The 22200-nt window shown below is 35.6% G+C and overlaps 3 protein-coding genes across 3 annotated transcripts in view; 2 read left to right on the plus strand and 1 right to left on the minus strand.

Moving 5' to 3' along the window:
- Positions 1-22200, plus strand: part of LOC114500564 (olfactory receptor 1094-like) — an 86637-nt gene that overhangs the window by 62457 nt on the left and 1980 nt on the right. The gene's annotated exons all lie outside the window — the stretch shown is intronic.
- LOC114499075 (olfactory receptor 8J2-like) lies at positions 3956-7981 on the plus strand. Its single transcript, XM_028515029.2, has 2 exons — positions 3956-4109; positions 6347-7981. Exon 2 carries the CDS (start codon positions 6358-6360, stop codon positions 7303-7305), a length of 948 nt encoding a protein of 315 aa, XP_028370830.1. The 5' UTR covers positions 3956-4109; positions 6347-6357; the 3' UTR covers positions 7306-7981.
- Positions 9880-10945, minus strand: LOC114500555 (olfactory receptor 1086-like). Its single transcript, XM_028517271.2, has one exon. The coding sequence runs from the start codon at positions 10834-10836 to the stop codon at positions 9880-9882; it is 957 nt and encodes a 318-aa protein (XP_028373072.1). The 5' UTR covers positions 10837-10945.

The raw sequence follows: 22200 nt of genomic DNA on the forward strand, positions 1-22200 counted from the left end.
GATTATCTTGTTAAAACATTCTCTTCCTAAAGGGGTGTCTTTTAAAAAAATAAGCAAAATAATCTCCTCAGAATTATAGCCCAACCTAAGAATATTTCCCTAATGTGGAATAATTACGTTTAAACAACACCTCAACAATCATGCACAACAGTATGTTCTCATTTGTTGTCCCTCTTAGAAGGCTCACTCTACCATGCATCCCTCCTTAAAATGTCAAAACTAAACCATAGTCACTGATACTCATTATCCTCCCATATCTAAACCATGCACGTGATAATGAAGTTTGACTCTCAGTGTGTGTGTGTCTGTGTGTGTGTGTGTGTATGAGAGAGAGAGAGAGAGAGAGAGAGAGAGAGATTTAGCACTGAAAGGATCCTTAAACACAGTTAAAATCACAAAGATGGATAAATTTTTGCTTTACAATTGTAAATGACTGAATGAAAAATAATCACAAATACAGCAAAAGAATTAGCCATAGAGAAGGGAAAATAGATACAAGTATTCTTCTGTTAAATTAAAAAATAAGTTAAAACTTTATAGACATATGGGTAAACAATGCTCATGGACATTTCACAAAAGGAGCAACCTATAGGCCAATGAATATATTTAACATTAATAATTATTTGAAAAATATGAATATAAAATGATGTAAAACACTTCCACATTCATAACACTGGCAAAAATTAAAAAGTTTAGGATTATCAAGTGAGGAATAAAAATATGCAAACTTTATTATTACTCAATACAGAGAAGATTTAGAAGCAACTAAAAATTCCCCTCTACTCTAAATGCTTTAACTAAATATACAACAATGAAGATAATTAAATCTGAAAATAGGATGACTGAGAAATATATATACCAAGCACAAAATGATGTAAACATTTTAAATCCACAGATATAAATTTTAAAATCCAATTAAATACATTTTAGAACCATATAACTAACAATTATATGTTACATGTGCATACATTATATGTACATATTCATGCATACATTATATTCATATTTATATGTATATACATTATATAATGCGCATATGTGTATATTGTATATACCAATGTATCCAAAAGTAAGAGTATTTCAATAATGTGAATGTATTTACACAAGAGTAAATACATTCTACTTAAAAATTATGCATAAACCTTAGGACATAATAGTAGGTGAAATAGCTAGTCGTGGAAATACAAATACTGCCTGAAACCTTTTACATGAGGCATATCAAACAATCAAATACATAGAAGTGGAGAGTAGGATGGCAGTTGCCAGGGAGTGGGGGAAGGAGAATGGCTGTTGCTATTCAATAGGCATAGCAGTGAAAGAGCTGTCTCTAGATTACATCATAGAAATATGTATGCAATGGTGTGCCTATAGTTCACATTACTGTATTTGATACTTAAAAATTTTTTAAGAGGGTAGATGTCATGTTAAGTGCTCATACCACAATAACACTAAATAAAAATATTTGGAAACAGAAAAAGGTTGAAATTGTTAATAGCTGTTGCCTCTAGATGGGTTGGAGGAAATGAGAACAGGAGAGTTTGGGTCAATAGAAATTTAGCTTATGTAGCTGTGTATCACTTTAAAATAATGAATCTTATAAGATAAAACTATTGCTTAATGTGGGTGATAAAAACATGATATTTATAAGGTTATTTTTCTGTGTGTGTGTGTGTGTGTGTGTGTAGACGTGTGTCTGTTTCTTAAACATATTTTGAAGGTGAATCTTGTGATCCAATTGTAGTACTATCTTTGAGTTTTGTGTGCTTGACCAAGGTAAATTTATTAAATAGCCTAATCAAGACTTAGGAAATGGAAAATAAATAGTAAGACTTAAATGAGAGATCAAGTTGTAAAATGAAGCATCGGTAGCAACAGAAAGCATAAAAGAAATAGTCTTGAAAAAATCTTGACAATGTTATAGGAATGCTAAATAGATGGGAGGTTGGCAGAGCTGATGAGGAATGAAAGTCATGTGAACTGAGAAGAGCACAGACTGTGTCTGTGGTCCTACGAAAGGCAATATCCAAAGGACATTGGAGAGGAAGCCACCATACAGCCTTCATGGGGCTATCAGAGCCAAGTATGAAAACTTGAAGTTGGTAAAAATCTTCATAATTTCCTCTTTATTGTTCACAACTTGTGTCTTCCTTTATTAATTCTAAAGCTTAGAATGTGCCATAACGTCCTTAAATATACCAGCGTGAAGAAAGATCAATTGTGCCCTGCCCTAAAGAACAGAATATTGTAGAGAATGGCATGCATGTTATCACTGCTTCTTTACCAGAGTTAAAATTATATTAAAGTAGATTATGGCTCTGAAAATGAGAAAACTCAGTTTTTTTTCACAGTTTGTAGATAGCTGTTGTATTTATTCATTCACTTATTCATCATTTCTTAGTCAGTCTTTTGAAATATCTTTGGAACATACACTTTTTTTCTCAGTATTATTTTGGCAACTGTTAGTACAAAGGCAAACTATTAGACTTAGGGGCTAGGATATTTTACAAAACAAGAACATAAAATATTATAATATTTAATTACAATATTTATATATGCTTGAGGAATGATCACTGGATTATATAAAAACACTTTCATTTTAAATAATTTAATCAAAAACTAAAATAAGACCAGGTTCCTGATGGATGCCTTATCAATTTCAATAAAACATTAAATTCAGTCTTATAAACATTCATATTTTTAATTTATGTCATATACCAAGTGATATTTATGGCAAATACATCAGAGCTTGTTTTAGACACAAGAACAAAGGCTTTTCATTCAGTCTACTCCCAAACATTTACATTATAATTGGACTTTGGGGCCAGAATCCTGTGTTTTCTAACTGCTGGATTTTTTTCCCATACCGATGGCCAGCAACACTTCCCAAAGACAGGGGTGTAATTCAAAACAGAGGGTAGAATCATTACATGTGATTATTATTCAATATGATTACCTCAGTCCCTAGGCTATCTCCACATTTTTTATTCTTTGGGTGAAAGTTTTGCATAGAGACCTGTTTAATGAGCTTTTTACTTGTCTTCCCTTCCAAGGGGAATCAGGACTTTATCTGGGAATTCTGGTTCTCATGTTTGGGGGTTGGGGCCATACACAAACATACTTCAGTGTGAAGATCTGCAGGGACTTCAGACACTTGTAAAGCCTGTTAGCATGCTTCCTGCAACAACCTTTAAAGGGAGTCTCAGCAGATCTCTGTAAATTGGTAGGTTAAACTGAATACTTTTCTTATTACTAATTCTGGATGTGTGGAGCAAGCATCTTGGAAATTTGCTAATTCAAATCAGACACAGGACTGAAATGATAGCTGCTCTGTTCTCTTGTCTCATCTCTGCCCACTGACTGCCAAGTGGAAGTGATGGTAATAGACTTGCGAAATAGTGTCCAGCATCCCTACTGATAAATTAGACTGCATGAGCATTTATACAGAATGATGAATAGTCATTACAGAGAGTATGTTTCACCTTAATATAATAAGAAACTTTTTTTTTACCATAGAACTGGCAGAATTGATGGATGTGTTAGAGGGCACTCTATCATAAAAGCAACTGCCTTTACAATACGTCTTCAAGGAAGACTAACCCACTTACTTAACATTAATAACAACCAGTTTGTCTCCCTTTCCTGCTTTTGGCATTGCACAGGGCAGTGAACCTTAGCATGGAAAGATTCGCTGATGTTCACAGTCTCTGTATTGCTGGTGAATATGGAGAGCTCAAATCACACTGCTCAGTTTTAAAATCATATCAGAAGCTGTTTAGAAATTAATTTGCACTATTCTTTATTATAATTACAGGATAAAATTATTAAAATTAGGTACATTTTAAATATTTTATTTGCCAAGAATGTATTGTCTTGGTAGACCTAGAAGATGTTCATATTAAAAACAAATTAGAAAAAAAGCATTTGTAAAGAGGTAAAATTTCCTTTTTCAGGAACACTGGTGTATCAAACAAGATTCTGAACACATAAGAGAAAACTGAGGCTGTTCCAGAGAAACTTTATTTCAATGACAAACAGTTACCAAAATAAGGAACAACACTGTATAGCTTTGCCTTCAGTTATATTGCAGTAGAAGAGGAAATACATAACAGGTAGGATATACAAACATATTCTCCATTTCAAAAATCAATTGCACAAATTCATAATAGATAATCAATCATTGCTATTGTCGATGCTCTTTTTTTGGTTTTGTTAAATTAAGGGTAAGTATAGTAAACATATTATCTCAAAATAAAATATGTATGGAGTTACTTGATTTGTAGCAAAGAAACAATTATTTGTTTTAAGATTTTATTTTTTTCTTTTTAGAGAGAGGTTAAAGGAGGAAGAAAGAAAGGGAGAGAAGCCTCAATGTACAATCAGTTGGTTACCTCTCACACACCCCTAACTGGGGATCTGGCCTGCAAGCCAGACATGTGTCCTCACTGGGAATCTAACTGGTGACCTTTCAGTTCATAGACCAGTGTTCAGTCCACTGAGCCACACCAACCAGGGCACAGATGAAGTATTTTGATGAGGGAGTGTTGCCACTGTGTTTTCCACCAAAACTTACCTGTGCAATTCTTCTTGAATGCAGTAGTAGGAGTCAAGATATGGGACTGCTGGTTCAACAGCATCAGATCAGCACATTAGATATGTAGCTGATGGATGGGAGTAAGCATCTTTAAAACAAATAAACACCAGAGTTTTAAGAGAATGAGATTGTGAGAGAGCACAGCCTGATTTTCTTGTTCAATACATAGCTGGGTATCTGTGATCCAGTTCTTGAATATGTAAAATTATAATTCACTTGCTATTTCTATGTCAATGATAAAAGCCTTCAGTAAGGTAGGATGAGTTCCCAGGGCTGACATAAGAAACTACATTTGAAAAATCATTCGAAACATGTTAATAACATTAACTACTGGTAACAATTAATGTGCATGTATTTTTTATGGGGAGCTGTGTATCTGCCTAACCTATGTATTGCACTATCCCCAAGAATAGAAACACTTGGAAAAAAATCACACAGCTAACAATTACAGACACGACAGGCAACAAACCAACTCACCAACCAAACAAGCAAACAAAACACATTAAAGGTAAACCATAAAACCCTACCATTAACCAACATCTTATACAGACTCTTTGTTTAACCTAATCCCATTAAACCTCAGTAATATTTCCATTAGACATAGAAATAATTACAACTGTTCTCTAGGACTCCCTAAAGAATAATGACATCACTGTTTCAGAACGCCTAGCCCCACTCTGGGCACAGAGTAGGTGCACACTAAATAATGCCAGTGCTCTCCCGCATTCACTTCTCTATCCAACTAAAACACACTGATCAAGCTTTAACAAATCAAAACTGTCAGTAATAACCAAAAAAATCAAAACATGCTTTAAACTGTTTAAAGAAAAGAAGTATAAGCTGAAAAGGAAAGGAAGGGCTACCAGAACCAAAGAGCAGAGAAAACTCTGAACGGCCAGAAGTCACAGTGATAGGACCAGACTGGATTATTTGGTAAAAGAAAGGAAGTGGGATTCAGTGAAGAGCACACAGTTTCTGACTGATACTGAGCAGAAGCAGTACTGAGGTGTAGTCGGTCTGTGAGCAGCTGAAGCACGGCAGTGTGGTGGAAATTGGTGAGGAAAAACCCAGGATACTAACAGGTTCACGTGGAAATATTGAAATTTCCATGGATGATGTTGATGAGGTATGGGGTGGAGAGGAGGTCTGTGGCAGCTAAGGAAAAGTACCTGGAAGTCACTCTGGCTCACCTGGTTCTTATAGGTAACTGTGTTTTATCTTTGGAAACATAAACATACACACACTCAGAGGCATGTGTACGTAGGTGAACATACATTGGAATATATATATTCAAGAAATCACAAATATTAATATAATTAATATATGCATATCAATATTAATACATATAATGAAACAGTGTGCATTCACACAATACAAACTCTAGACAGCAGTGAATAATAAACCAGTGCCTTACTCAGACAGTTCTAAGAGTCTGAAATTGGTCTCGGGAGAGTTTGTGTTTTAGGATTTTATGAAAAGATTGAGAGAAAACAAGATGTGAACAAAAAAAGCTGATAAATACACAGATGGCATATGACAGATTCATATACTTGAAATATATATAACTTTATTAACCAATGTCACCCCAATCAATTTAATACAAATTTTATAAAAACACATAAAAGCCAATGACAAACAACAAAAAAATAAAGAAATAAACTGATTTTAAATGAACCTTTTAACCAGCTGGCATCAAACAGAGAAAGAACCTTATTGTCTCTTCATCTCTTCATTGTCCCCATTCACTGATGAAAGCAACAACATCAATGGCACCAGGGAATCTCTCGCAGGTGACCGAGTTCATTCTCATGGGTATTTCAGGCAGCCCAGAGCTCCAGATCCCACTCTTCTTTGTTTTCCTGGCCATCTATGGGCTGACCGTGGCATGGAACTTGGGCATCATCACCCTCACCACTGTCGACTCTCGACTTCAGACCCCCATGTACTTTTTCCTCCGGCACTTGGCTGTGGTCAATCTTGGCACCTCTACTGTCATTGCCCCTAAAATGCTGGTTAACTTCTTGGTTTCCAAGAAAACCATCTCCTACTATGGGTGTGCAGTGCAACTGGGTGAATTCATACTTTTCGTTGTGGCTGAGATTTTCACACTTGCTGCGATGGCCTATGACCGCTATGTGGCCGTGTGTAACCCCCTGCACTACATGGTGGTGGTGTCTCCACAGGTCTGCCTTCTGCTGGTGTTCCTTATACACTTCTGCAGCCTGACCACAGCACTGACTGTCTCTTCCTGTGTGTTCTCTGTGTCCTACTGCTCTTCCAATGTGATCAACCATTTTTACTGTGATATTATTCCTTTATTAGCATTGTCGTGTTCTGATACCTATGTTCCAGAAACTGTTGTGTTTACCTTTTCAGTAATCAATTTGTTTTTCTCTATGATTATTGTTCTGATATCCTACTTTAACATCATCCTTGCCATCTTGAGGATCCGTTCCTCTGAGGGGCGACACAAAGCCTTTTCCACCTGTGCTTCTCACTTGATGGCTGTCACTGTGTTCTATGGGACTCTCCTCTTCATGTATTTGCAGCCAAGGACCAACCACTCACTAGATACTGATAAAATGGCCTCGGTCTTCTATACCCTCGTGATACCAATGCTCAATCCCATCATTTACAGCCTAAGGAACAAGGATGTAAAGGACGCATTGAAGAGGTTCCTGCATAACCCATTGCAATCACTCAGACTAACGTAAATGTAGAACTATCTTCATGAAGGGTTTTCTTTGGCCTCTGACAATCCCGCTGTTCAGAGGCAACTAATAGTTTAAAACTCCATGAATTTTAATGGGAAAATCCTAATCCTTTTTCTTCCAACCTCAAACACCCAATTTTACCTTTAGAAAAATTCATTAGCTGACCCAAGAAAACACAGTTATGTAAGCAATAAACAGCAATATTAAAATAAACACATTTTAAAACACAGTTAAACTTATTAAAAGACTTTTATAATTTCTAAACAAGGAAGAGCAAGCCTGATAGCTGGTGGTGAAGGCGCACATGGGTCACTTCTCAGAAAGTGGTCGAGTGAGACCATCTTTCCTGCCACAGATATCTTTTGTTCAGCTATTAAAAGTTTTATTGTTTTTGTAGCATTTTTCCTTTAATTTCTCAACCTTTTGCAACCATTTTTTGTCTTGAGCTTAAAAGAAATTTCTATCACAGAGAAAAAATGAACCTTTAGAACAAAATAAAAACTGAACAAGAATGCTTCCGTAGACATGCAAACAAGAAACAGGACATGCGGCTAAACAAATAAAAAATATGTAAAAGGGGATTTTACCTTTTTAAGCCTTTCATTTTATCTCTTCACTTGGTGGATGTACCCAAAAGTGAAGTGTTGCTATTTATCCAAAAGTAACATATACTCACTCTTTCCAAATTATACTCTTACACTAAACACTGCTGTGTTGACTTTATATGCAATCATAACAATAAACACTTCTTATAGCATTTTAATTACTGTCTTTTGGAATGAATTGTTATTAAACAAAAAAAGTTGTCCTCAAAGTGACACCAAATCTTAAGGAGACCCATCACCTCCACCACTGCCCCCACTTTAGACCCTCAATACCTGCCCTAGCTCTGTACATGCAACACATTACTCACATTTAGTAAAGAGAGTGGGTGCAACATGCAAGTCAAGATTACAGAATTTGAACAAGTTCACAACCTTTTCTAATTCAAAAGTAAAACTGAGAAACTTTAAGGTTTTCCATGGAGATTTTCTGGCCCCTTAAGCTCTGGATGAATTTGGTTGGAGCACTGATGCTCTCTCACTGAAAGTCCTCAGGACTTCGTACCAGGTGTCCAGTTGTCCTACTTCACATAGATCATGGCTGCTTTCCGAAGGGTGGGTTCCACACCTCCATGAAAACAAAAAAGTCCTTTCACAGAAATCATTTGAAAATGAAGGAAACTCACTGCAGATACAGTGGAAGAAGGCCAGGTAGAGGTTATGGGGTTGCATCAGGCCTCCTGCTCAGAGAAACTGAACTCCTGAATTTCCCAGTTGCCTATCCTTGTTCCCCAGCCTTACAGAGGAACCACTGTGCTGGCTCCTCTCTCTCTCTCTCTCTCCTCCTTCTTGCCTCTCCTTTCTTTTTTTCTCTGTATTTCAATTATGGCATACATTTTTTTTCTATCCCTCTTACAAATAGAGCTATTACTTTATGGAGCTTGGGATCCTCCTATAAATTATACCCCCAGTTGTGACCTTCTATTCCAAGCTTCTCTACAGGACTGGTTTTGTTCTTTCAATACTTATAAAGACATTTGTATAAACAACCACCATTATCTATGTTGGAGCAATATTTTTGAAAAAAGGGGCTGTGAAAACAAGTCTTTACTTCATCTCACAAAATGTACATGAATTGGGGTTAACAATACTATTGAACTAAATTCTAAAATATGTATTTCTAAATAAATATCAGAATATATATTTCTTATTAAGTCAGTCTAACTACAATAGCATTTTGAGCTATAAAGGTCATAGGAGGTTACTAACAATAAAAAACACCACTTTAGAAAATAGCTCTCTCAAAGACCCAATGCAATATAAAACTGAGTGATAAAGGTAATTCATGTTTTCACAATCATAAAACATGATTATATTAAGAAATGGACGCATGATATTATATTTTATTAATTTAAACCCCATTATGAAATAAACTGAGTATGAAACTTCAATGATCAGATATGGATACTTAAAATATTGCTTCTTAATCTCTGAATACTCAAAATACCTCGTTATTAAGTTAGAATACAGTATTTGGGTGGTCCCTTATCCAATATGACTAGTATGTTTATAAGAAAGGATAATAGCACACAGACACTCAGAAAACAATATGTAAAGACACAGGGGGAAGATGGCTGTGTATGAACCAAAGAGAAAAATCCCAGAAGAAATCAACCTGCTTTAACTTGATCTCAGACTTCTACACTACAGAACATTGAGAAATAAATTTGTGTGGTATAAACCACTAACTAGTCTATTGTACTTTGTGACAGCAGACCTTACAAACTAATGTAGTCACTATCAGCGTATATGTAAATATGTGTGTGTGCTGTGTTTCTGAGAATGAATTAAGTAAGAAACAAATAAATGATACAGTTTTACTGCTTGTGTAGAATATGCACAGGTGGAAGTTTCCCTGTGACCTTAAAAAGAAAAGGTGTAAGATGAATAACAAGACACTAGTATGCTAAAACAAAACATTTTATTATAATTATTGAGAAGACACCAAATATCATTCGTATTTTATTTATATTTAATGGTTAGAGAGAAAATGTACTTTATTCATATACCCATTTTTCCCAAATGCTCTTTTCATTGCCTCCTTCACATCTTTGTTCCTCAGACTGTAGATGAGGGGATTCAGCATGGGAATCACAATGGTATAAAATGTTGACACTATCATGTCATGGTCCAAAGCGTAGCTGGAACTCGGTCTCACATACATGAAGAGGCTGGCTCCATAAAATACTGACACTCCAGTTAGGTGAGAGCCACATGTAGAGAACACTTTTCTCCTCCCCTCAACAGAATGCATCCTCAGAATGGCCAAAAGAATGAAGCCATAGGAGATCAGGACAATCAGGATAGTGACCATCTCAATGGTGACCACCAAGTAGAAGAGTAGAAGCTGGTTTATGTGAGTGTCAGAACAGGCAATAGCAAGGAGGGGAGGGATGTCACAAAAGACATGTCTGATTTCATTGGAGGCACAGAAGGGTAGCCTAAATGTGGCCACTGTGTGTACAGAGGCATTCAAAATGCCTCCGATGTAGGAAGCAATGATGAGTGGCACATAGACTCTGGGTGACATGCTGACTGAATACAGGAGAGGGTTGCAGATTGCCACATAGCGATCATATGCCATTGCAGCCAAGAGGAAGCATTCTGTGGTCCCAAAAGTAACTGCGAGAAACATCTGTGTTGCACATCCAAGGAGTGAAATGACTTTATTCCTTGACAGAAAATCTTCTAACATATTTGGAGTAATTACTGAAGAAAAGCAGGCATCCACTGATGACAGCACACACAAAAAATAGTACATGGGGTTGTGGAGCCGGGAATCCCCAATGACCAATACAATCAGCCCTAAATTTCCCATCAGAGTGAAGAGGTAAATTGCTAGAAACAGGAAGAATAAGATAATTTGCAGTTCTCGATTGTCTGTGTAGCCCTTCAGTACAAATGTAGTAACTTCAGTGGCATTCTTCATGTCGAAACCTCATCAAAAAAACTCAAAGATATTATAACATTACTATTCATAGTGTTCTGACCAAATGAACAAATTTGTGACTCAGTTAAAGTGACCTATGTCTTCATATTTCTTTCTTTTTTAAAATTTTATTTTAATTGTTGTTCAAGTACAGTTGTCTGTCTTTTACTCTCATATTTGTTTCTTTCCAGTGAATAATACCTCAGCTGCAGTTCAAGAACCAGGACCACAGCCTAGGTCAAAGGTTGATGCCGTTCACTACAGAATCAAATGGAAAATTTGGGTTTCAACTCATGTTATTTAAAAACTGTGAAGTCAAATTGGTAATTCACCAATGAATTCCATTAGTTGTTTTCCTACTAAGTGACATTGAAACACAAATAAACAACTAAAAAAACATTTTATTATTTTATTATGACATTACTTTTTATCTCAAAACAAAGTAAATATTGAAAATGAACTTATATTACTAAAAGTGAATCTTTAAAATAAGTTTAAATATGGAACATGTTAAATCAGCTTTGTTTGACACACTAACAGCGTAATGAATTGTAATATTTTGTGAGTTACACTCTACAATCTTCCCACTCTCTCATGTTATTGAATAAAAAAGAACTCCTATGTGGAATCTAAGGAACAGACTGAACTCACAAGTAAGACACAGATAGTCTCATAGATGGAGAGCAGATGACAGGTAGTGTGGGTGGGATATTAGAGGGTGCAGGGATTGAGGGAAAAGGGAAAAGGGCTCATGGACATGGTCAACAATGTGATGATTGCTGGGGGAGAGGGTGTAAGGGAATGAAATGGTAAAGGAAAAATTATGATAAAGATTAAAATAAAATAATCCATATTACCTTAAGAACATGGATAATGATTTAATAAAAAATTGTATGACAGTTTGTGTGTCATTCAGTTTGGTTTTCAAGTGTTCAGCATTATATTGTCCTTTTGGGGCAAGTATTTGTTCATTTGTATTCTTTTTGGAAATCTAAATTCTTAATACATGTTCATCTACTTTCGCAAAATTCTGTACTGAAAATGAACGAATGATTTGAGATGACAAGGAATATATTCTTTCTTTTAGAGTATTATACTTAGATAATGTTGATTTTGGTCAGTGAAATAACAACTAGATAAAAGTTGCAGTTAAGTTCAGAAAGATCAGTAACTAGACATATAACAAGAGTAAGAAATAATCATCACACCTAGACAGAAAACTTTTATTTAAAAGTAAATGAACCCAGGAAATCAGCTAGAAGGTATAGAAAAAAATCTTTCCTTCATGGTCCAATGGTTGTTTAAATAGGAGTCAACATGATACAGGAACCTGAACTGATGGTGTCATTTTTAGACCATAGTATAACACCAGTGAGAGGATGCATTTTGTTCAAGTGTGTTATCACATTCATTTATTTAATTTTTTATATCCACCCCTAGAAAATCCGAGTCAGTCTGAAGGACACATAATCTGCTGCTAATTCTATTTTTTACATTATTTTAATTCAAGCTCCATTTTCTATGTGTTAACATGAGCCCATTAATGAGAGAGGAACCATTTGGAATCAAAGACTGAGAAGTCCTACTACCTTTTCCCTAGAAAACTCTGATGGTTAAAACACTGCATTCACTTCAGTAAAGTTGTTTTCACTGTTCATATTGCTCATTTACATATTTGTCTATTTATTATATTTTCAAAAGTATACATTGTAAGCAATATATAAATCTTTGCTTATAAAACAATTCCCCAAGCGCAGAAATACAGAGAGCAAAACATGACACTCTCCTTCCAGTTCCTCCTTCCACCCGATTTGCTGTCTCCTCCAGAGATAACTGTTGCCCTGGTGGTCCTTCCACTCTGTGTCTTTTCCTATACACTTATGTGTGTTTGTCTATCTATGCTTAAGAATTAATAAAATCATCCTTTGCAAAAAAACAAAACTAGAGAACAAAGCACATACTAACAATCTTCTGGGAAAGATGAAGTCAGGACTCCCTAGAAGAATTGTCAATAGCAGGGGAAAACATCATATAATTATTAGGGAGATTAAAAGAAAGGAAACAGAAACTACTCATATCAAACATCAGAGAAAGCAGAATTTAGTTTAAATCCTGTGTCCTGAAACAAAAGCTTTGGAACATAAGTTGGAGTACTTTAACCACTCTCCCGATGAATTGAACGTTTTTGAGCTACTCTGACACAATAAAATCCTTTTCAAAACTTCATTTCATTTTAAAAATCTTTTTTTCAAATCCCAGTGTTGCTGCTTTATTTAAAAAAGAAATTCTGAAAGATTTTGTTGTGTATGAATCTGTCTCTCACTGTTTGGAAAGCATTTGACATTTTCTGTGACTTGAAGTGCATCAGCATTTAAAAATATTGCTCCCCAAAGAAATTACATGTGTGATTCTTCAATATACTATAATAGTAATTGCTTTGGGGATGACCTACACATATTACTACACAAACTTGTTGTTTTTCTTTTTCTAATTATTTTATTTTATTTTTTATTGTTGTTCAAATACGTTTGTCTCCATTCCCACCTTCCATTCTTACCAAATAGACTGAAAAAACACAGTTCTTTTAAATTTAAGGAATGCCATGGTGAAGGATAATATGACAATGATCAAAGAGAGGGTCTGATGAAAGAATCTGTGTAGGTGAGGTCAGAATAAAAGAGACAAAAGTAACAAAACAAACTTTGATAAATGTGATGCTGTCAATCCGGGTTGTAACGCTGTTAAAAATTACAAGGAAAAGCTCCACCCCAAAACAGCTCTTTTCATCAATTCCGTGAAACCCCCAGTACGAGGAAAATGATAGAATATCTGGAATTTGAAAATATGTGCTCAGCTCCATCATGAAAAATCATGTGTGATGTTAGCTTCCCTCCACAATTTACTCTTCTTTAAAGAGCAGTGAATTTAAATGGCAGAGCAGATGCAATAATGCACAGACACAGATGAATTAGATAGGATTTAAATATGATTCATATCAGTAGATATTAATTAAAACAATAAGTATTTAAAACAAGTTTTTAAAATATGTCAATTTTTATTATAAATTTAACATGCACATGTAAGTGAAGTTTGTCACCACATGTATTCACTTTTAAAAATTAGCTAATATTGGTCCACAACACTAATGGCATAACTACATTATCAAAAAACAGAGGTGACCAGAGCTTTGAACTAGATATCTTGTTTTTATCTACATGTAATATTTTCATTTTGTGATAATTACTTTGCACTCAAACATTTCTCTATTGGATTAAATCTAATGAATTTTACTATAATTTTAGTTTTTCCTCTGTTCACTCTTCTGTGTCTGGATTAGAACATAAAGAGGATTGTCAGCTGTATAATTCATTAAAACAACACCAAAGATACACACAGGTCACCATGACACATTTTTCTACATTGAAGTGGGCTTAATTTTGCACTGAGCAAATAAGATAATGAAAAGTACCATTGTAAATACTTTCCTTAAATGTCTCTCATGACCATCATTTCTGACAGATGGGTATGAATGAAATTCATAGGACATAAGGATAGGGCTCAGAGTTATAATCAGAAAATTACCATGTAACTTAAAGAGTTTAGTAATATAATATCAACCTTTATGAATTAAGGTAAACCCACTTCCAAAAATGGAACATTAATACTGGGCAGAATACCACAGAATCCTGGGCTCAGTATTGAGACACCGAGCTTGCACAGGAGGAGAGGAATGACAGCAGCCACTTGCCAAGCTGTGGGAGAGGACTTCTGCACACACCTTTGTATCTCACCTGTGTAGCAACTCTCACTTGAGAGCGTACCAGAGCCTGAGTCACTCCTAGTCACCCTCAGGGGGAAGGCACTTTTCACTGTCCCCCGTACACCATGGCTTCATTCTGCACCTGACCTCCCTGCTCTCCCCCAACAGAAATACTCAGCACATGGACTTGATGTATTTGGGTTTTTCAAGCTATTAAGACTACTGAAACCTTAGTAAGTAAGTAGTGATCTGAAGTGGCTTCTACATTACATAGATACCTAAAGAAACCTACAGAATTATTATTTTCCTCATTATATGAAAATAACACCCAGCTGGGGAATGCATCAAATATTTTCTTGCCTTCCATTGGGAAATTTACTGTTTTAGTACTTCATGGTGCTCTCACATTCTTTCATCAGAATAATGAAAATATGTACTCTATTGGGAACATTCTCAATTTCCTTAAGAAATAAATGCAATGCTTTTTTATTCTAGGAAGTATTGTCACTCAATTCTTAGTCTCTGCAGTCATCAGACTGTGATGAACTCAACTGTGCAATCAATAGGCAACAACCAAAGGGCTTAGCACTGAAATTTCATAACATATATTTGACCCATTATTTTTGATCTTTCCTATTATAATATTCTGCATACTTTCTGAAACTGCCTCTTACCTGTAGAGCAAACAGCAAATGCATGTTTAGGTACATTACAAATATGGTTTATTTAGATTGCTTATATCAACCTGTTCAACTTTGATAAAACCCATAGGAGATGCCCCAAGGGGAATATACCCCAATTACCTTCTGGCTTAAAATAACAACATGATAATTTATTTAATAACAGAAAGTAAGCAGGTCTGGAGTACTGTACTACATGTTGATATTTAGAAAATCAATACAGATATTTTGGGTTCTTTGATTAGCTAATACATATGCACACAAACAGTAAACATGCATAGGCAAAACTAGAAACAAAATAGAAAATTTTAACATAGGTAGAGAGGGAGGCCCAGTAAACATTTTATTTTTCTTCAGTTTTCCAGAAGCACTCCACCTTTACCCAGGCTCAAGCAGAGTGTCACAAAAGGACAGTGACAGACTGATGTAGTGTCAGAGGTCCCTGAGGATGTCTGAAGCAGGTGGCTCATGCTCCTGTTAAGAAGGTCAGGCCTTCACCTGGAGGGAAAAAGTGCTGAGAAGAGTATCAGTTAGTAGGGCAGGTACAGCAGGAAGGTGAGGGTTCAGCAGGGAGGGAGCTTCTGGAAGATGTAGGGCTGAGAAAGTTGTTACACGTCTTCTTGGAGAAATGTCTGTTCAGGTCCTCTACCCATTTTTACATTGCATTCCTTGTTTGGGCTTGAGTTAAATAAGTTCTTTATGTATTTTAGATTTAACCCTTTATCATAGCTATTGTTTGCAAGTATCTTCACCCATTTAGGTTGTTGCTTTTGTGTTTTGTTGGCAATTTTTTGTTGCTGTGCACAATCTTTTTAGTTCGATATAGTCTCATGCACTGGTTTTATGTCCTTTCTTCCCTTACCTTTGGGGTCACTTTCATAAAATACTCCATAAGAGTAAAGTCCGTAAGTTTAGTACCTATGTTTTCTTCTATATAATTTATTGTTTCAAGTTTTACATTAAGGTCTTTGATCCATTTCAGTGTAAAACAGCACATTAACAAAATAAAGGATATAAATCACATGATCATATTAAGAGATGCAAAAAAAAGCATTTGACAAGATATAACATCTATTTTTGATTAAACACTCAGTAAAATGGGTATGGAATGAGAGTACCTCAACATCATAGAGGCCTTACAGGACAAACCCTCGTCTCATATCCTACTCAATGGTGGAAAACTGAGAGCTTTCCCTCTAAGATCAGGAATAAGACAAGGATGTCCACTCTCGCCACTGTTTTTCCATGTATGACTAAGTGTCCTCACCACAGCATCCAGGAGAGAGAAAGAAATAAAAAGCATCCAAGTTGGGAATGAAGAAGTAAAATTGTCACTTTTTACACATTACATGATTCTTTATATAGAAATCCTGAAAGACTCCACCAAAAAATGTGTAGAGTCTGTAAACACAGTATAAAGTTGCAGAATACAAAATCACTGTGGCAATTCATTGCATTCCTATATCCCAACAATGACATTTCAGAAAAAGAAATGGAAAAAGCAAATTCATTTGCAATTGCAAAGAAAAGAAAAAATACATTGGAATACACTTAACAAAGGATATGAGGAGTATATACACTAAAAATTACAAAGCACTATTAAGAGAGATGGGAAAAGACACAAACAAGTGGAAAGGTACTGAATTAACAAAGTTAAAATATCCATATTTCCCAAAGTAATATACAGATTTAATGCAATTCCCAACAAAATCTCAATGACACTTTTTAAAGACAAAATAAAAAAGAAATCATAAGACTTGTATGAAACAAAAGTACCCTAAACAGGCAGGGCAACCCTTAGATAAAGGAACAAAGTCACAGGTAGCACACTTTCTGACTTCAAATTATACTACAAAGTGGCAATAGTCAAAACAGCAAGCTAAGTGAATGAAGCCAGTCAGTGAAAGACAAATACCACATGGGCTCACTTGTATGTGGAATGTAGTGAACACAATAGTAACAAATGCTTAAACACATGAAACACACTGACAGCTGCTGGCCAGGAAGGGGTATGAAATTTGGTGAAGTATTAACCAAAGAACATTTATGCACAACACATGGGCAAGGACAACAACATGGGCATTGACTCAGGGAGAGGAGAGTGTGGGGTTGGGTGGAGAAGGGATAGGGAGAGAAAGCGGGAACTACTGTAACAGCATAAACAATAAAAAATAAATAAACTTTTTTTTAAAAAAGTAGTATTGGTAGAAAAACTGACACACAGAACAATGGAACAGAACTGAGAGCTCAGAAGTCAACCCAAATGTGTGTAGGCTAATAATTTTTGACAAAGAAGCCAAAAACATACATACAATGAAGAAAGGAAAGCCTCCCCAATAAATGTTGCTGAGAAAATTAAAAAGCCACACACAAAGGAATGAAAATAGATTACCATTTGCCTAGATACACAAAAATTAACTCAAAATGGACTAAAGGACTAAATATAAGAGTTGAAATCATAAACTTCATAGGAGAATTCACAGGTACTAAAGTTACAGACATTAGACTTCCAGAATATTTCATGAATATGACCCCAAAGTCAAAGGGACACATATTGAAGGCCAACAGACATATGGAAAGAGGCTCAACTTCACTAGCTATTAGGGAAATGCAAATCACAACTACAATGAGCCCCCACCTGGCACCTGTCAGAATGGCTATCATCATCAAGATTAGTAATAACAAGTGTTGGAGAGGTTGTGGTGAAAAAGAAAAGCTTTCATTCCCTGCTGTGGAAATGTAAAGTGGTACAGCAGCAATGGAATGCAGTGTGAAGGTTACTCAGAATTTAAGAATAGAGTTACCATATGACTCAGCAACTCCTCTTCTGGCTATATCTACATGGATATTTGAAAACACTTATTTGCAACAATATATGTGTCCACTGTGTTCATTGCAGCATTGTGCACAGTGGCCCTATCATCATGAGAACCGAGGTGTCCTTTGACAGGTGATAGGATAAGAAGGTGTGGTACATCGGTACAATGGGACACTGCTCAGACAGGAGGAAGGACATGACCCTGCCATTTGTGTCAATATGAAGGATCTTGAGGATACCATGCTGAGCCAAATAAGTCAAACAGAAAATGTCAAGAACCATATGATTTCACTCATGTAGAATGTAACACTGAAAACAATAAACAAACAAATTAGAAAAACAAAAACTCACAGATACAGTAAGAGTATGGCAGTTACCAGCTTAAAGGGGAGTGGGATGTTAAAGGGAAAAGGGATCAAATATATGGTCACAGAAGAATATTTGGTGTTGGGTGGTGAGCACACAATTCAATATGCAGATGATGTATCATAGAATCGTATACATGCAACCTACCTAATTTCATTAACTAATGTCACCCCAATAAATTTAATTTTAAAAAGTGTATAGCCTAGTGCTAGTCTGTAGATTGGTGCATTGGGTGCTTAAGACAAGTCCTCACGCAACTCAAATTTTGATCTTTGTCTCTGCCTGATCTCTATATTCTAATGTTCTATTAAACAGAATGCTACCATTATCTGTACACTGTCCCATCTCTGCTGTCAATAATCGTGGTTCAGGTATTCATCTTATCTCCTCTACTAAATGCCAACCATCTTAACTGTATGTCTCATACCACTTACAAGTGTATCCCATTAATTTAAAAAGCACGGTAATTTTTATTAAATCACTGTGAATTCATTTAGAGCTTATGCTTTCAGATTATTTCATTATGTACTTGGTTAGAGGATTCTGAGACAAGTAAAGAGCTTATATTCCCAGATGAAACTGAATTTCAGAGCATTTAAGTTATCAACCCATGGCACAGAGCTGTTGTGTATCAGAGCTACAGATCTTTGTTCTATGTTACTCAATTTCTTTTCCAGTCTTGCTCAAAATTTTCTTCCAGTGAAATGTCACCTTATACTACAGTCCAAAGTGCATTTATGTAATCATTTTGATCATATTGCTTATTGTTCCACTATTATCCTCTTGTTTACTAGGTAACACAACAAAGTCATCTTGATACACTTTCTGTCCCAGAAGAGAATTAGTGTCTTTTCTCTGTGGAGTGTCCCTGTGGACTTCAAGAAGCGCTTGAGAACCTGGCATAAGAAGAGCTCAAATACTTCATGCTCAAAGCACATCCTCACTGAGTGAGAAGTTCATGTCCACAGGTAAGAGGAGGGAGTTTCCATCATCTAAAAATGTCAGGTGTTACAATCCTGAATCTCAAACTAGATTATCTGCTTTAATATGTAAGTCTGAGGTGGAAATTTCTAATTAACTTAGAGCTGAATTTAAAATTGAAAGAGAAAATTTAGGGAAATATCAGGGAGACCAAAAAAAGTACAACATATTATGTCAATCAATTTGTAAATTAGAAAACAGATTTAATTTTCTTGATGGAAAATAACAGAATTAAGGTAATAGAAATAAGGGACTATTTTTTAAATTTATGAAAATTGTTAAATGAGGAAAAATTACCTATCAACTAACCATTGGGTATATAACATTGTGAAATCATATTTTTTTCTCATGAAAGGACATAAATGAATGTAAAACTCATTTTGCTAGGTTGCTAATTGATCTAGAAGCCACTTTAATTTGTTTCTTTTAATAAATATATAACGGTTTACTTGTCCTTGTGGTTTTGTAAATGAACTCAGATACAGGAGGATGTTATTTTGCCTTGTTCTGGGGGATAACATTTCCAAATTTGCAGCATTTCACAATGAGACCGTTTCATGGTCACCCGAAAAGAGCTTAGTTGGAAGACAGAAACCCCTGGGCTTGAATCCTGGCTGTGCTAGTAGCTGTGAGCATGATCAAGTTATACGTCAAGCTGGTTCCCAGTTTTCTCATCTATAAAAGGGTTTTGAATCAGTTTGCAGGTTGCTGTGTACAAAACATAAGGTAATGTGCACGAAAATTCTACCACCCGGCAGCCACTTCATGACGTGTTGTAACTGCTATGATAGCTCGGCTTTGTCTCAGGCTTAGTGTTTGCACCACCATTCTCAGGGCAGGATGGTGACGTTTGCTTGCTGACTGGGTGAGGAGCTCATTCGACTTTAGTTTTCCAGAATGATCTGTTTTTGTTAAACTTTGAAATCTAATCTATGTCTCTCTAATGTCTGTCTCTTCAAGTGAAATTGTTAGATGTAAACACAATCAGTTCTAATGTCCTTAAACATCAGTTGACCAAAATGCCTGTTTGAAGAGTATCCTCAATGAAGTAGATGAACCTCACACATCTTGTCTATCATCCCTCCCATTCCCTACAGTGAGGAAGCTAATTGCTCTAATGGAACGTAATTTGGATGAAAATATACTTTCATTCATAAACCACTACCTTGCCCTACAGATAAACTCAGTGAAATCAAGAGTTATGAGAATATTATTATGCTCACAATTATCAGAAGAATGTAAGCAAACATGTTGTTCTTTTACTGTTCTGCTTAGAGTCAAAATACAACAACAGAAATGTATTTTAAAGTTCTATCTTTTTAAGGGTCTTGATACCACAGAATATTGGGGCTCACTGGATATGATCTCATGAGGAAGATATTTAAATATATCTTAAGTACCATAATGAAAAGCATATGTATAACTAAAAGAAAAATACTTAGCTTCTGGTGTGGTGATCAGTCACTGCTCAAGGCTTTGAAGAAAAACTAATTTCACAACTCCCTGTTCACAAGTTGTAGTTGAATAAAATTTGGAAGTCATGTATCCATGGATGTATCCTTCACATAAAATAATCACACTTCAATATGCATTGTAATGCACCTCATAAATAAGCACTCTGGAATCACACCATGTTCATGTTGTTGAACAAGATATGCCCGATAATTTGATGAATCTTAGGTATTCTCCAGTTTGGGGAAATAAAGCAACTTTTTCAAGGTTATACTGTCACTAGATGCTAATCAGGAATTTTTAATACAAGGTTTTAGAGTACAAATATAATGTTCTTACTCTTACACAACTGCACATCATTAAGTAAAGGTCAGAGCTGTGCTGTTGCTGAAATTTCTCCTGTGTGTAACAGTCAATGTGTATTTTGTAACAGATACCTTTCATACACTACACAATAATCCATTTTCTGAAGTTGCTTGCACACTTTTTGTTGTTTTCATTGTGCTTCCTCTGATCTGCCTGATGCCTGTTTTGTCCTTGTCCAGGCAAACATGAGTGAGAGAGAGAGAGGGAACAAGAAATTTTGTTAAACAGAAATAAATTTGTTGTAATGCCCAAATAATACACTAATACATAAATATATTTTTAATTGATTTTATATTATTTTAGTAATGTAACTATTCAAAGTAAACTGAAAATTACTATAAGACATCTGTGCGTTTGTGTTCTCAAGAGTATAGTTGTCTGTATTTACACAGAAGTTGAAATTGAGTTTAGTTCTATTTTTTTACTTTAGAATCTAAGGATTAAATGACCATTGCGTGTGGGGGGCGGAACAATTTGTATCCCCACATTTAAAAAGCCATTTATTCTTTGATGTAAAGTATTCCACATGGATCTGGGAAGACTCTTCTGGAAAATAAAAATATGCAGAATTTCTCATTTTTGTTCTTGATGTGTGAGCATTGACAAAAATGGGTTTTCCGCATCACAAATATAAGTCACTGGTATGTCCCTGGGCCCATACACTGCGGTTTTTCACTCCTTCCATCTGTGACACGCTGAAGGGGAAACAAGAGCCACACTCCCGAAATCTTGCTCCTAGATGTGGAAGATGCTGCCTTTCATTGTGTTTAAACCGTGAAGAATTCAGCCCAGGTACAGGTACGCCTCCATTTTTCTATGTACTGTCTTCTTTTTCACATTTTGCTGAATGAGAAACAGTCTAGAGGCGAAGGGAAGCATACTAGACATAAAACACTACCTTGTGGCTCTTGTAATTTTGCTTTTAACAATAGCTTTTATAA

Source organism: Phyllostomus discolor, chromosome 6 (genome assembly GCF_004126475.2).
Source record: "Phyllostomus discolor isolate MPI-MPIP mPhyDis1 chromosome 6, mPhyDis1.pri.v3, whole genome shotgun sequence".
Taxonomy (NCBI): domain Eukaryota; kingdom Metazoa; phylum Chordata; class Mammalia; order Chiroptera; family Phyllostomidae; genus Phyllostomus; species Phyllostomus discolor.

Bases quoted from the DNA above. Each gene is read 5' to 3' on its own strand.
- LOC114499075 (XM_028515029.2), top strand. From the start codon at position 6,358: ATGGCACCAGGGAATCTCTCGCAGGTGACCGAGTTCATTCTCATGGGT.
- LOC114500555 (XM_028517271.2), bottom strand. From the start codon at position 10,836: ATGAAGAATGCCACTGAAGTTACTACATTTGTACTGAAGGGCTACACA.